The sequence below is a fragment of the Camelus ferus genome, chromosome 17, assembly GCF_009834535.1.
Source record: "Camelus ferus isolate YT-003-E chromosome 17, BCGSAC_Cfer_1.0, whole genome shotgun sequence".
Classification (NCBI taxonomy): Eukaryota; Metazoa; Chordata; class Mammalia; order Artiodactyla; family Camelidae; genus Camelus; species Camelus ferus.
Window position 1 is genome coordinate 45,245,612 of NC_045712.1, and position 15,351 is coordinate 45,260,962.

The 15,351-nt window shown below is 38.4% G+C and overlaps 1 protein-coding gene across 43 annotated transcripts in view; it reads left to right on the top strand.

Moving 5' to 3' along the window:
* The first annotated feature begins 1,002 nt into the window (after positions 1–1,002).
* CLASP2 (cytoplasmic linker associated protein 2) overlaps positions 1,003–15,351 on the top strand; it is a 153,414-nt gene continuing 139,065 nt past the window's right edge. For 17 of the 43 annotated variants that reach the window (XM_032459304.1, XM_032459300.1, XM_032459309.1 and 14 more), the window contains exons 1-2: positions 1,033–1,463; positions 13,797–13,875. In XM_032459304.1, the coding sequence (XP_032315195.1) occupies positions 1,269–1,463; positions 13,797–13,875 (274 nt within the window). In that variant the 5' untranslated portion in view covers positions 1,033–1,268. Of the gene's footprint in view, positions 1,464–13,796; positions 13,876–15,351 lie in introns of all 43 variants that reach the window. The other 26 variants (XM_032459311.1, XM_032459320.1, XM_032459323.1 and 23 more) reach the window with 4 other exon arrangements.

The following is a 15,351-nucleotide window of genomic DNA, read 5'->3' on the forward strand; positions in this document are numbered from 1 at the left end:
AGTACTGTTGCTGGGAGTGCAATATGGTCCAGCCACTTCGGAAAACAGTTTAGCAGTAAAGTTAAACATACACCTTATCGTAGGACCTAGCAATTCCAGTCCTTGCTATTTACCCAGGAGAAATGAAACCCTGTCTCTGTACAATGACTTATACACTATCAGTTACATCTGGTTACAGCTGGAAAACTAAAAAACGAAACAACGCAAACGTCTATAAACAAGTGAGTGGGTCAAGAATTGTGGTACTTCCATATGTGGAATACTATTCAGCAATAAAAAGGGATTAATGACACACCAACAGCGCTGGCTGAATCTCAAAACATTATGCTAAAGAGAGAAAGAAAACCCACTCAAAAAGAGCATGCACTGTATGAAGTTATGTGGCGTTAAAGAACAGGGAGAACTCTGCTGCAGTGACAGAAATCAGATTAGAATTGCCTGGGGAGGCAGTGGTTACTGCCTGGAAGTTCCTGAAACTTCCTAGAGTGATGGAAATATGCTGTATCTTCTTTAGGATGGTGGTTATTCACACTGGTGAATACAATTGCCAAAATGCATGGAACTGTACACTTAAAATCTGTGCATTTTACTTTATGTAAATTAAACCTTAGGGTTAAAAAAAAAAAAAGCATCACATAGTGACCCAACCAGTGGTGGTTTCTGGGAGCAGGGGTCATGATTTTTTTTTTTAACGAGGAAGTGTATCTACAAAGTTTAAAAACAAAAACAAAAAAAAGAGGGGGCGGGGGATTCTAAGTACTAGAAACTTTCCCGAGTATTGGTTTCGGGGGAAGGAAAACTGGGAAGTGATCTAGATTTTTACAGGGCGAGGGCAGGGTGCTGCGACGGCAGGGTGCTGCGAAGGCAGGTGGCAGAGAGCTATTGGCTTCCCCGGGGTCCGACCCCAGATTCCCACAAGAAGTCCCACTGCCCCCAGCGGTCGGCGCCGCTGGCGCCGCTGCCGCCGCCGCGAAGCCGGAGTCAGCACGGCTAGTCGCTCGTCGGCGTCGCGCTGACGTCACGCGCGTGCTGACGTAGCCGGCGGCCGCGGCCTCTGAAGCGGGCTGGGGCGCGGGGGGCGCCGAGTTTGAGTAGTTTGGGGGCCGCTCGGCGCCTGGCGCTGCTCCCGCCGCCCGCCGCGCCCCGCAAACCGCGTCTCGGCCGGACCGAGCGCGTTCGGCCCGTTCCCGCGGGGACCCTCGCTGGCGGCTGGGCGGCGCTCGGCGAAAGTTGGCCCCTCACGGGCGGGCGGGCGGGCGGCCGCGGCCATGGAGCCCCGCAGCATGGAGTCCTTCAGCGCCCAGGTGCAGCAGAAGGACGTCGGCGGCCGCCTGCAGGTCGGCCAGGAGCTGCTGCTGTACCTCAGCACCCCCGGCGCCATCCCAGACCTGGAGGACGACATGGGCCGTCTGGGCAAGACGGTGGATGCTCTCACCGGCTGGGTGGGCTCGAGCAACTACCGGGTAAGCGGCGGCGGCGCGCCAGGCCGGGCACGCCCTCCCCGGCCAGCCCTTTAATGACCGACGTGCGCGTCCGCTCAGGCGAGCCCCTGGGTTGGGGGGAGGTGCTTCGGAACCGCCCCATGGACTCAGGGTCCCCGGACGCGCACCCATTGGCGACCGCGAGCCGGAGACCGATTTCCCACCACGACCAACTTTTTCCGCAGTTGTGAACAATGACAAATTCAGCGATTCCCTGAAACCGTTCTTAGGCACTAGGATCTAATGTTTCATCACTTATTTTAAAAATCAGGAATAATTTACGTATGTAAAAGCCTCGGAGAAGTTTTACATTTGTACGTACCTATGTAAACACTACCCAGACCAAGACATAGGACATTAGGATACGGATTTTAAATTGAGAAGGACTGTCAAGTTAATCCTTAATTAATCGTTTTTATCCTACTTAATCGCACCTTTCTTTTTTCTTATATAATTTTTTTTGTGTCTGGAAGGTTGTGCTTTTCGTCTCTAAGTCATCTTTAGAGCTTAACAAGGTGCCTGGTTAAATTTACCGTTGAATCTAATGAAAAGATGCTGACCCCCTGGCATTATTTAACTGCTTTTTGTTTATTGTCGACGGAAAGCAGTCGAGTGCTCTCTGTCGCTTTGTTTTGCCGCAGTTGACTGACTCGGATTTGAAACCGTGCCGTAGCAGGTGAGCTGATGCTGAAAAGAAAAAAAAAAAAAAAACATGAGGTACAAGAAGGAATGTTCTTAAGAGCCGGTAGTAGGCAGGCTGTAATGTAGCCACGTTGGGAGACCAGGTATATTCAGTAATTAGCCTGTGCTGTAGTTTTTAGCAGTAACTTTTTTTTCTAGTCTTCTGGTGGCAGTGTTGCTTCAAAATGCTGGCCCAAATCTCCCGTGGATGAAGTGATTCTTCTTAGTAATATATACTTCCAGCCCAAAGAATAGGCTGTATTCTGAAAGCATTATCATTATAGAGAAGAAAGGCAAACTCTGGAATTATTATGCGGACTTAATGGTGAAACTTTCATGAGTTTTGGAAGGATTTGACTTCTACAAAGGTAATAAAAAGTTTGAGAGTTAACCACCTCAATGTTTCATCATATACTGTCTCTATTATTTCTAAAAACTTTGGGAAAAATTAATATTTAAGAATATATCATTACTCTGGGAGATTAGTTTTATTTCTTTGGAAGACACAAGCTAATTTTTTTTTTAAATTGAACTAGTCAATTACAGTATGTCAGTCTCTGGTGTACAGTACAATGTCCCAGTCGTGCATATGCATACATATATTCATTTTCATATTTTCAAGATATTGAACATAGTTCCCTGTGCAGTACAGAAACAAGCTAAATTTACTTACACTGTAAAAAGGGCATACACGCTCAAGGTAGTTGATTTTATGTTTCAAGATAGGCTGTTGTAGAAAATCAGCTCTTTGGTAATACTTGCTCCCCTTCCTAAGTGAACTTTGATGTGCCAACTTCTGTGCTGGCTTTGGTTGAACTGGCTTTGGGCCATTTCACTCAGGTGTACCATCAGTAAATGACCGCTGAGCAGTCCATCTCTTGAAACATATTCTTGGCATCTGTGATACTGCTGTATCCCATTTTATCTTTTACGTCTCTAAGCACTACTTCCACTCGGTGCTATGTTTCTCCTTTATCTAGCTCTTAAGAGTTAGAATCCATCAGGGGTCTGACCCAAGTTCTTATCTCTTTACTACACATTCTCTCCGTGCTCCTCGTAGATACCCCTGTAGCCTGAGACAGTTTCACCAATCAGAAAACTACCACAGGCAACCACGACTTCATCTGCATCCTTCCTTGTAGCTATGCCCATGTAATTATGTTTTCTCTGAATTATGTTTACAGTGAATGAATTATCTGTCTTTCTCAATTATACCAGTCCCTCCACAAGTGTGTTGCGGACATGCATATCCTGTACCCACCTGCCTACTCAAGCACATTAATTCATCAGTTTTGATCTCTCTTCCTAAATCATTAGTTCTCTCCTTTCTACTAGTTCTATAGTATAAAAGTTTTTTCTGACATTGTTAAGGAGAGGGCATTTTAATTCATTTGTTATTTGGGATTTATAAACAAAGTTACCAACCTAGCTCATCATTTTTTACTCAAGATTCAGTGAAACATTTAAATCTTTTGAAAAAAGGGTATCATAGAATTTTTTGGACATACACACAAGTAGAAATGAACTTAAATTTCAAATTATGCTGAACAAAATACAACTTTTCTTTGAATTTGATAGTACTTCAGAATTTGTCTTAGTAGCAGTCATTGCTTCAGTGAATTTGAGTGATCTTATATGCTGGATATTCTAGATACTGAGGACCCATCTGTGAACAAGGCAAGAAAGGCTCATTCAGCTTCATTTAGGTATTAATTGAGGACCTACCATGTGCAGGCACTTTTCTGGGTACTTAGGATACAATACTGAAAAAACGACAGAAGTCCTTGCTTTTGTGTGCATAGATTCTCGTGCGGGCAGAGGAATAAACAAGATACCTAAAATTATAGTTTGTTAGATGTGATAAATGCTTTGGAGAAAAGCAGTGAAGGGAATAGAAGCGTTGGGCCGGATGCAGATGTTGGAATTTTATATAGTCCTCAGACCTCAATGAGAGAGTGATTTAAAGGAGGAAAGAGTGAGATCCCTGCTGTCACGGAGATCAAATTAGAAAGAGGAAGGCAGATGGTTATACAAATTAGATAATTTCATGTAACAAGTGCTTATAAATCAACTGATGTGAAAGAATGATGGTAAGATGAGACTATTTTGGAAGTAAAAAAGTGAGGTGAAATTTGAGTACAGACAGGAAGAAAATACTGGAGTGAAGAAGGCCTTTAGGCGAGGAAGCTGCCAGTGCAGAGACCCTAGTTCTGTTGAGGAACAGCAAGGCCAGCATGGCTAGAGTTTTCAAGTGAGTGAGGTGTTGAGAAAGATGAAGATGAGGAGGCAGGTAGAAAGAGCTTTATAGGATTTTATTCTAAATGGGTGGAGGGTTTCATGTAGAGGGATGGTTGCTTTGTGGGGAGTGAACAGTAAATGAGCAGAAGAAGCAGGGAGATGATGGTGGTTAAGGATGGTTTGGTAGCACTGGCTGTCCTGAGATGTGGAAGATTTGGGTTATGATTTGGTGATAGAGCCAGCAGCTCCTCCTCTTGCATTGAATATGAGAATTAAGAGAGGAATTAAGGATGATTGCATAGCTTGGGCACCAATAGAGGGTACTATTTACTGAAATGGGGAAGACTGCGAAAACATTTGGGTGAAGGAAGTAAAAAGTTAGGTCTGAGAAGGTTGTTTAACGTCCAATTTGAGATGAGTCTTCAGTTCAGTGGAGAAATCATAAATGAAGAAAAAATGTGGGAATAGGGGTGTGTGTGTGTGTGTGTGTGTGTGTGTGTGTGTGTGATATATGGTCTGGCATTTGACTTTTGCTAAGGACAGACCTGTGATTTCAGAAGTCCCCAAATTTTAGAATGACATTATAATAATAAAATGTCTCTTATAAAATGAAGTTAAATATGATACCATTTAAAGAGTCCTTAGTGACTGTCAAGCATTGTCTCAAGTACTTTATTTCCGTTGTCTTGGTTTAACCTTTAGGATGGCCTTAGAAAGTCAGTACTGTTTCCTCATTTTGTAGAAAAGAGGAGGTAAGTAATCTTGCCTTCGGTCATAGACCTGGTAAATTGGTGGAGTACTTGAACCTAGGGAGATTAGGCTTTTACTCCTTTCCTTTTCTGTACTTTTGTAAACCTCTTCAATATCCTATCGTTTATCAGTTCTACTTTCACTTTTTTATTTTGTCTATCTGCAGCTATAACATAAGTTGACTCTAAAAGCGGGGGAAAAGATAAAAAGCATTTATAACTGTGTAGGGCAGGGCTAAGTAATGTCCTAAGTTTCAAGTCTTTTCTTGGAATCCAAAACCACAGCCCATATGCCATTTAAAAGACGATACTTTCCAATGAGTGTCACCTTGATTGTATTTCTTGTAAACCATCACTTTCTTAAAATATATGATTTTTTAGTTTGCTTAAAAAATAGTAAAATCTATCTGTATATATGGATCTTGTCTCTTCCTTTTACCTGCCATGTAGGATGAACATCCAGGTTGTTGTTAACTTTTTACTATTCACATTGTCCTTTTATGTTGTCACCTTGTGTATGTGCTTGAGAGTTTCTCTAAGGTAGTGATTCTGAACCCTGTCAGATTCAGTGCCCTCTTGTAATGCTCCCTTTACAATCCTGAAATAAAATTTACAGCCAATACTCAATATACATCATTTCTTAAAATCCCAGTAATCTCCTAACTGTACTATAAAGGAAAATTACACATAATTTATAATGAGGTGAAATATATTTCAGTATGTAAATGTGCCAGCCTGACTGCCCAAGGAGACATACTGATAGTCAGATGGCTGCACCAGTACGTATTGCTGTAATTGCTACCACTGCCAGTTCAGACCACTACAGGTGTGTGGTTGCTGGGATTCAGACTTCGCAAGTGGCATTACTGTTGGTGATTGTGATATTCTAGAAATCTTTTAAATTCTGAACCTTATTTCTTTGAGCACAGCCCTTTAAAGGGTTTGACCACCCCATGTGACTTCCTAGTCCATTTAACTTTTAACTGTCTCATTCTCCCTCTTGTTGAAGTTTAAATATCCTGGTCAGTCACACCTTTACATTCATTTTCAATTCTCTTCTCCCTCCTCACTTTCATTCTGTGATTCTCCTTTGATAAAGTGCAGTCCTGAGAATCCATTTCTACCTACCTTACACCTGCACCAGTGCAACAGAAGGTGGATGGAGAAAAATACAAAACTGCCAGTTGATTTGATTTTAAATTTCTGACCTTCACTTGGGTTCTTAATGGTGCCTGGCAGTCATCCTATCTTTTCTACTTGATTTGTTCTTTCACTTAGACAACTATTCCGCATCTGTTCCTCTCCTCTCAGCCCTATCAATAGCTCTTCTTCCATCATCAGTGTCAGCTGATGGCCTTGCTGTCTACCTCACTGTAAAAATGGAAGGAATTGGAATTTCTTAAGACGCCCATTACTGTATGTACCCATCTTCCAGCGTTTATCTCATGGGAGGCTCTGAGTAATTTGTTGAATCAGTGAGTGAAAACACACTTGCCCCTTGATTTACCTGCTGCTGCATTCTTGGAGAAACTCACACTAAAATCATGCACACATACCCACACAGGTTATGTTCTAGGCCCTGATAACTTCAGATACAGTTTTTATTTACATGAATGGCTGGCAGCAGGGCTACCAAGTATGGCCACATACCTTTGGGCTGCACAGCTCCAGGAAGAGTTGTCTCCAGTGAGAATAATTGTTCTTGGTATGTGTCTAGAAGTGGAAATACTGGATTATACTTCCTGTCTAGTTCCCCTCGTTCTACCTAGAGTTAATCAGTATCTTTAAGTTGTTTGTTTCCCTCCTTTTTTGAGGGAAATACTTTTATTTATATATTTATATGAAAGTAATCTGGTATTTCTCTTCAGGTTTTCAAAATTTGTAAGCCATCATGTTTTACTCATTTGATCTGTGCATATATGTCCACTTGTCAATTATTTTATCCCATTCTTCTACTCATCTTCTTAGATGCTGAGTTAATATTTAGAGAAAAAAGGTCCTGTCAACTTACAATATTTCCTAATGAGAGAAACATTACCAGAGTATGCTTACTGTCAATAATACATGTCTTTTTTTCGGTTCCACCTAGATGGAAGAAGTCCTTGACTGTGAATTAAGCTTATGTCCTTCCTACATCTCGAAAACTTGTCAGGCTTTCTGACTTTTACATGGAAAGTTCCTAGTTGTGATTCTTTTTTTTTTTTTTTAATTCAAGTATAGTTAGTTTACACTGTTGTATTAATTTCTGGTGTACAGCAAAGTGATTCAGTTATACATGTATAGATAGATATTCCTTTTCAGATATTTTTTCATTATAGGCTATTATAAGATGTTGAATATAGTGCCCTGTGTTACACAGTAAGACCTTATTGTTTATCTGTTTTATATATAATAGTTAGTATCTGCAAATCCCGAACTCCCAATTATCCCCCCACCTCCCCACCCCCATCCCCCCCTGGTAACCATAATTTTATTTTCTATGTCTTTGAGTCTGTTTTTGTTCTGCAATTAAGTTCATTTGTGTCCTTTTTTTTTTTTTTTAAGATTCCACATATAAGTGATATCATGAGATATTTCTCTCTCTCTCTGCCTGGCCTACTTGACTTAGTATGACAGTCTCCGTGTCCATCCATGTTGCAGCAAATGGCATTATTTTATTCTTTTTTATGGCTGGGTAGTATTCAGTTATGGATATACCACAACTAATTTATCCAGTCGTCTGTCGATGGACATTCCTTGCATATCTTGGCTGTTGTAAATGGTGCTGCTATGAACATTGGGGTGCATGTATCTTTTCAAATTATAGTTTCCTCTGGATATATGCCTAGGAGTAGGGTTGCTGGATCATAGGGTAAGTCTATTTGCAGTTTTTTTTAAGGAATCTCTTTACTATTTTCCATAATGGCTGCACCAAACTGCATTCCTACCAGCAGTGTAGGAGGGTTCCCTTTTCTCCACACCTTCAACATTTATTGTTTGTGGACTTTTTAATGATGGCCTTTCTGATCAGTGTGAGGTGATACCTCATTGTAGTTTTGATTTGCGTTTCTCTGATAATTAGGATATTGAGCATTTTTTCATGTGCCTTTTGGCCATTTGTAGGTCTTTGCTGGAGTTAAGTCTCCTGCCCATTTTTGGATTGGGTTTGCTTTTTTGTTTTTGAGTTGTATGAGCTGTTTGTATGTTCTGGAAATTAAGCCCTTGTCAGTCGCATTATTTGCAAATATTTTCTCCCAGTCCATATTTCATTTGTTTATGGTTTCCTTTGCTGTGCAAAAGCTTCTAAGTTTAATTAGGTCCCATTTGTTTGTTTTTGCTTTTATTTCTATTGCCTGGGTTGACTGTCCTAGAAGAACATGGCTAAGATTTATGCCAAAGAATGTTTTACCTGTTTTCTTCTTGGAGGTTTATAGTATCTTGTCTTATGTTTAGTCTTGAAGCCATTTTGAATTTATTTTTGTGTATGGTGTGAGGGAGTGTTCTAACTTCATTGATTTACACAAGGTTGCCCCAAAACCACTTGCCAAAGAGGCTGTCTTTTCTCCATTATATATTCTTGCTTCCTTTGTGGAAGATTATTGATCATAGGTGTGCAGGTTGGTTGTGATTCTCAAATTGGAAGTGGGCATTACTATCTCATGCAGTTGCTTAGCTTTGTTGTTGATCGACAACATTTCTGATTTTAACCATTTGGAAGATTAAATATTATATTGAATTAAAACTCTGTAACCAAGATGACAACTTGCATGTGAGTTTACTGACATCGGATTACTCAAATATGTTCAACTACTTGTGATTCAGAGGTAAAAAGGGAGAGAGAGAAAAAAAGAGAATGGGAAAATGACCCTAAAGTTTCTGGGACTTCTCAGGATTAATAACATTTTATACATTTTTGAAAATTTCAGTCTTATAACTTAAAAATACCCTAAAATTTAAGCTTAGTGTTAGCTCAGAATTTGCTTTTTAGAGTTTCTGTTTTTCTACCTGTTAGAAAGTGTTATTTTTCCTTTTATATTTTATAATTTTAATATATTTTATATTATATAATATATTTTATATTATATATAATATTTTATATTATGTAAGTACATTATTTTTGCTTTTTTATTTTAAAGGATCTGGATGGAGGCATTTGAGTTCCTAAGGAAGTGGTGAGGAGAAAATTGGAATATTGCTCTAGTTGTTTTTTCTTCTTTTTTGAGGGTTTTAATATTCTCTTTAAAGAATTCTTAGCCATGATGCAGGCTAAACCAAAAGATGTCCACATGGAAATTCAGGAAAGTTGTTTGTAGCCGCATGGTAAATCTTGGTATTTAGTGTGTCACATTCACCCATCAGATTCCTTGGGAGTGTGCTGGCTATCACTGGGTCTTTATTTACTATCCCATGTGAATTTCAGAATCAGCTAGTCAAGTTGCACCAAAAAATTGTGATTTCTTATTCGAATTACATTGAATATCATCTTTTGAGGGGAAGACTTAATATCTTTATAATATTGAATTTGTCACAAATCACAGGTACATTGTTTCATTTGTAAGTCTTTCTAGTTAGTGTCTCAAGATAAGTGCTCTTTAGAAAAAAGTTAGTATAATCTCCGTAATATTACACATTAAAAAAATCCCTTGCTATCAAGTATCCAGGGTTCAAATTTCCAGTTTCTAAAAATGTCATACACATTTTAAAATTAGTTATTTTAAGAAAAATCAGGATCCAAATAAGAGTCACACATTGTAATTCATTAGTGTATTAGTCTCCTATTGGTGCTTTAACAATTTACCACACACTTAAGGGAGGGAAAAAAAAAACAATTTACCACACACTTAGTATCTTAAAACAACACACATTTATTTCCTTACAGTTCTGGAGGTCAGAAGTCCACAGTGGGTTTTATTGGAATAAAATCAAGGTTTCAACAGGATTGTATTTCTTCTGGAGACATTAGAGAATTTTCCAGCTTGTAGAAGCTGCCTACATTTCTTGCCTTTGGGCTTTTCTTCTGCCTTCAAAGCCAGCAATATAGCATCTTCAGATCTTTCTGACCACTATTCTGTCATCACATCTTGGACTCTGACTGACTCTCCAGCTTCTCTCTTATAAGGGCTTTTGGGCCCAGGATAATCTCAGGATGACTTCCCCATCTTAAGATTCTTAACCACATCTTTAAAGTTGTTTTTTGCCATGTAGGTAACATACTCACAGATTCTGGGGGTTAGGACGTGAACACCTTTGGGAGGCCATTATTCTTACCTCGGCTACCATATTTATTAAGACTCTTAATCTGTTTCTCCCTCAGTGTCTGTTCTTTAAAAGCCTTGTATTTTATTTGTGGTAGAGCTTCCCAAAGTCTGAATTTTGCTAATTTCATTCCTGTGATGTTTGTTCCCTCTGTATTTCCAGTAAATTGATGGAAGGCTATTTCATAAGTAATGCTCTTCTTCAACCAGCTGGCATGTGACATTAGGAAGGCACATAAAGTCCAAGAGTCTCTTCATGGTGTTAGCAGACATTAATGTCCAGTGTTTGGATCTCTTAATTAATTAGGGTTTGCAGAATGATATTCTAATTATGTCATTCATACATTAGCTGGAATACTTTTTTAGAGAACTTCCCCCATTTACTACTATTTGGTTACCTAGTGGTATAGTTTATATAGAGAGTCAGGTATAGTTTGTATGACTCTTTTCATTTACTAATTGCCAAAATAGTGAGGTAAAAATAACTAGCATTCTCTAGTATTAGCCAGATAGTTTTTGTTATCATTATGAACTCTTTTAAATATATTTAGTGCATTTCAAGACAATAGTTATTATCCTTATTAATATCCAAACCATCCTATCACATGACCCTAATAATCTTTGACAGTATCTTTTTGCTATCTGGCGTCATGAGAGACCATACTTCCTACTCCTGCCTTGGAATCAGCCACTTCTCCAAGAAGCTCTGGTTCCTCTTAGAGGGAAATGGTTTGTGGAAACTACGGTCTGGGTGCTAATGGAACTTATTGTTACTCATTTGATCATTGTTTCTGGATTTTTATCAATGATAGGGTTAGGCTTAATTTAATTTTAAAGAAAAATAGATCATGAGTTCATACTGATATTCTAATACAGATTCAGGACTGCAATTTTTACTACTTCTGTATATTTTCTATCTATATCTACCTCTATCAACAAAATTTCTAGAAACATTGACAGTTTCTTTTTCACAGAGTTTTGTTTTTGTCCTCAGGGTATATCCCACCAGAGAGAGTCAAATTGCTGTATTTTAAAATCACTTGGAATAGTCTTCTGTGTTATTCTACGAATTGGGTATAGAATTAGGTTCGCTTATTTTATTTCATTTTCAGTGAGATTAATTATTGCTACAAAGATGATGTATTCAAAATAGTCTGGTTTCTTTCTCTTTTCCTTATAGTCTATTCCCAACCATTAATTTCTTTTTCTGATTATCTTTCCATTGTTACTTGTAACTATATTTGTAGTCCCCTTTTTATATACACACATACATTTCTCCAATTTGCTTTTTTCACTTAATATATTTTGAATATCATTACATAGCAGAAGTTGGGTAGCCCTCATTTTGATTTTTAAAGTGTCAGTACTCTGTAGTGTAGCTGTGCCATAAATATTTGAATCTGTCCCATACTGGTGAATGTTTGGGTAGTTTCTGGTCTCTTGCAATGAATAATCTTTGTTTTCTCATAATTTTGCAGGTATATCTTAGGGATAGATTCCTAAGTGAGATCTCACTAAGAATACATGTTTTTCCTGCTGATTTGAGATACTGCTTTTATCATCTATTAAATTTCATGTGTGTGAGGATGTCTGTGCACTTGTTATGTTTTTAATAGTTTTATTGACATAATTCACATTTATACAGCTCACTCATTTGAAGTGAACAGCTCATTGATTTTTAGGATATTTGTACATATGCACAACCATCAGCATAGTTTTAGAACATTTTCATCACTTCAGAAAGAACCCTGTGTCCTTTAGCTGTTATCTCCCTATCCCTCCACATCCACTAGTCCTGAGCAACCACTAATCTCCTTTCAATCTCTATGGATTTACTTATTATGGACACTTCGTATAAGTTGAATCACACAACGTGTGGCCATTTGTGACTGCCTTTTTCACTTACAATGTTTTCAAGGTACATCCATGTTGTAGCATGTGTCAGTCATTACTATTTATGGCCAAATAATATGTGATTGGTTGCATATACTACATTTTTTTTAATTCATTCAACAGTTGATAGACATTTGAGCTTTCCACCTTTGGGCTATAATGAATGATGTGTAATGAACATTGGCACACAAGCGTCTGTTTGCGTCCTGCTTTAATTCCTTTGGGTATATACCTAGCAGTGGAATTGTTGGATCCTCATTGTTGCTGCTCCACCCTATGCTTTAGGCCTTCTTTTTCCTTGCATTTCCTAGAGGAGTTTCTCTGTATTTCCTCCTTCCCTGGTGGTGGACTACTGTTGCTTCTGACTCTGTTCTTGCTGCTGGCTGATTTATGGGGAGTGGGGCTGTTCTGCTTTCCTGGTCCAGCTTCAGTCTTAGGAGCTCTCTGTCCTTGCGTCTTGAAGGTGAGGCTCTATCAGAGATTCTGCCTCTTCTCAACTGGAAACCTATAATCATTAGAACCCAGCCCCTACTCCTGAGGTAGAAGGCTTTTTTCCCTTTTTCTCTTTACTTAATAGCTGTAAGTTTTTATCTGTGTCCTAGAAGGTGACAGTTTGTCTTTCCCTCAGTAGCTTCAAACTTTTGTTTCTTGTAGGACGAGGAAATGGGAAAGGTTTGTGCTTTTCCTGCAGAAGCAGCTGCTCCCTTCCTCCGAGACCTGTAACCACCAGGAGACTTTCTCTAATCTCCTGCCCTGTCCTCCGTCTTGATTATATGTCCAGTGGAGGTTTGTAGAGAAAGAGCCTGCAAGTGGGCATGAACTCTCCTTGTGCCTGCAGCTAACAGGATTCTGTATTCTCATGCTAGCCCATGCTCAGCTTATTAACAATGAGTTGAACATAGCTGAATTTCTTTTACCCACTGTGGGTTTATCTTCCTTCTGTCCTCTGCCATGTGCGACCTACTGCTTATGTCCCGTCTCTCCTTGTCTGTCGTAAGCTTTCAGGCTAGATGATTATTCTGCAACTTTAGCTTCCTGATGGCTTCAAGAATAGTTATGGTTTTGTAGATTATTTGGTTTTTTCTTGTTTACAGTGGGAGTGATTTTTTTTTTCCAATTTCTTCATCTTAGACAGAAGCTGGAATTCCTCTATAATGAATGATGCTCTTTTAATTTTCTTAACAGCTTCATTTAAGAAGCACTTCTGCATTATAGAAAGCTTCAGGTATAGTCAGTGAACTTCTGTGTACCCTTCAACTAACTTACCAGGTATTAATATTTTGCCACATAAGCTCTATCACTATCTTCCTGCATCTGCACACTATTATGTTTATTATTATTATTGCACCATTTGAGAATAGGGTGCCCTAACCTCACCACTATTCACCCTGAATACTTCAATCTCCCTATTTTTTAAAAAAATTTGGTAGTAAGAAGATCTTTATATGTCAACAATTATATGCTGATATTAAAGTATGCCTCAGTAATTTGTATTCATTACAATTAATTTCTTTCTGTAGGTGTCGTTAATGGGATTGGAAATTTTAAGTGCCTTTGTGGACAGATTATCAACACGATTTAAGTCCTATGTAGCAATGGGTAAGTTAACTTTATTTTAAAATTATTGTACAGTTTGACATACTGACTTTTTTCTCATAGTATTTAACAGAATTAGTTTTCTGTAAATGCAGTTGTAATTGTGTAAATGAATGCAGCCCAGAAATCTGCTACTTAGCATTTTAGTTTGCCCAGACATAAATGATTTTAAGCCTGTTTGAGTAAGTATGTTCCCTTTGAGACAAAAAAAAAACAACAAAAGCAAAAAACTTGCTGAATATACTGCTAATAGATTTTTACTTCGTATTTTCAATTTTTTTTACTATCTCTTTTACTTTTTTGTGACATATTAATAAATTATAGTATAATTTACAGCAGTGCTTTTCAGACTATCTGTAGTGAAGGACCAGTTTTTTCATTGCTAGTCTATTATAGACCAATATTTCATAAAATACAATACAAATAAATCAGAGCAAAATGAAATTAAAAAATGCAAGGCCCAATTTTTCAGTTAGATTTAACAAATGTAACATTATTTTGGTCAGATTGTTTTCAAATCTTATTTTATAAAAACTTACAATTTCTTTACAACAAATCATTTGTAAACTGTAGACTACAGTCCTGGGCTGCTGGCCCTACTTTGAGCAGCACTTAACAGTGTTTTTGCAGCCCAGAATGATACACTGGTGTAATGTTCTTTGTATGGTTGTTAGATTGCAGAAAGTTGGCGTTGACTTATTTTCTAAACCTAAGTGACCTTCGTGTGCCTTTTGGAGTGCTTTAGTGAGTGGATTTGTCCTACTATGTAGAAATGTATTTAAGGATAACCTCAGATGTTTGTGATTTTCTTTTATAGATTAAGTTAATGCCTCATAATGTATCATCACTCTTATTTTCAAATTCTGTTTAGTCATCTTTTTTCTCCATGTTCAGTTATGCCACCAAATTCTTTCCAGTTTCTTCTTTTATTTTTATTGTCTAGCTATCCTTTCAGCAGAAATATCCCAATGACCTTCTCCATCTTTATTATTTCCTTTTTAATCAGTACCTGGTTCCAGTTCAATCTTTGTATGCATATCTTCTGAAAAGATGATTTTTTTTTACTGTCAGTCTCCTGCTCAAAATCTTATGATAGATGTTGAAAACTGTGCTCTGCAAACCTGTGTCACATGCTTGTGTATTTTGAATCAGTGTTTGGGAAGTTTTACATAAAAATTCATATTTGTGGCTTGTCTTGAAAAATTGGCCAGTGTGGCAACCCTGATCTTGCCTTCCCACACGTGAATATTGGCAGAAGCGGTGTCATAGCCTCCTTTTTGTCTGGGTCATGAGCTTTCTGATTCATGAGTCCCTCCCAGCTCCTCTTGTCTCCTCATAACTGAGAATTTCGGTTATAACACACAGAGGTTAGAATACCGCAGTTCTTATACCTGGTTCATTTTTGGCATTTCTGTTACCTCCCTGACTATAGGTGTTTGTTTTGTGACCCCTGCCCTGTGGTAACTCTATTATTAGTTG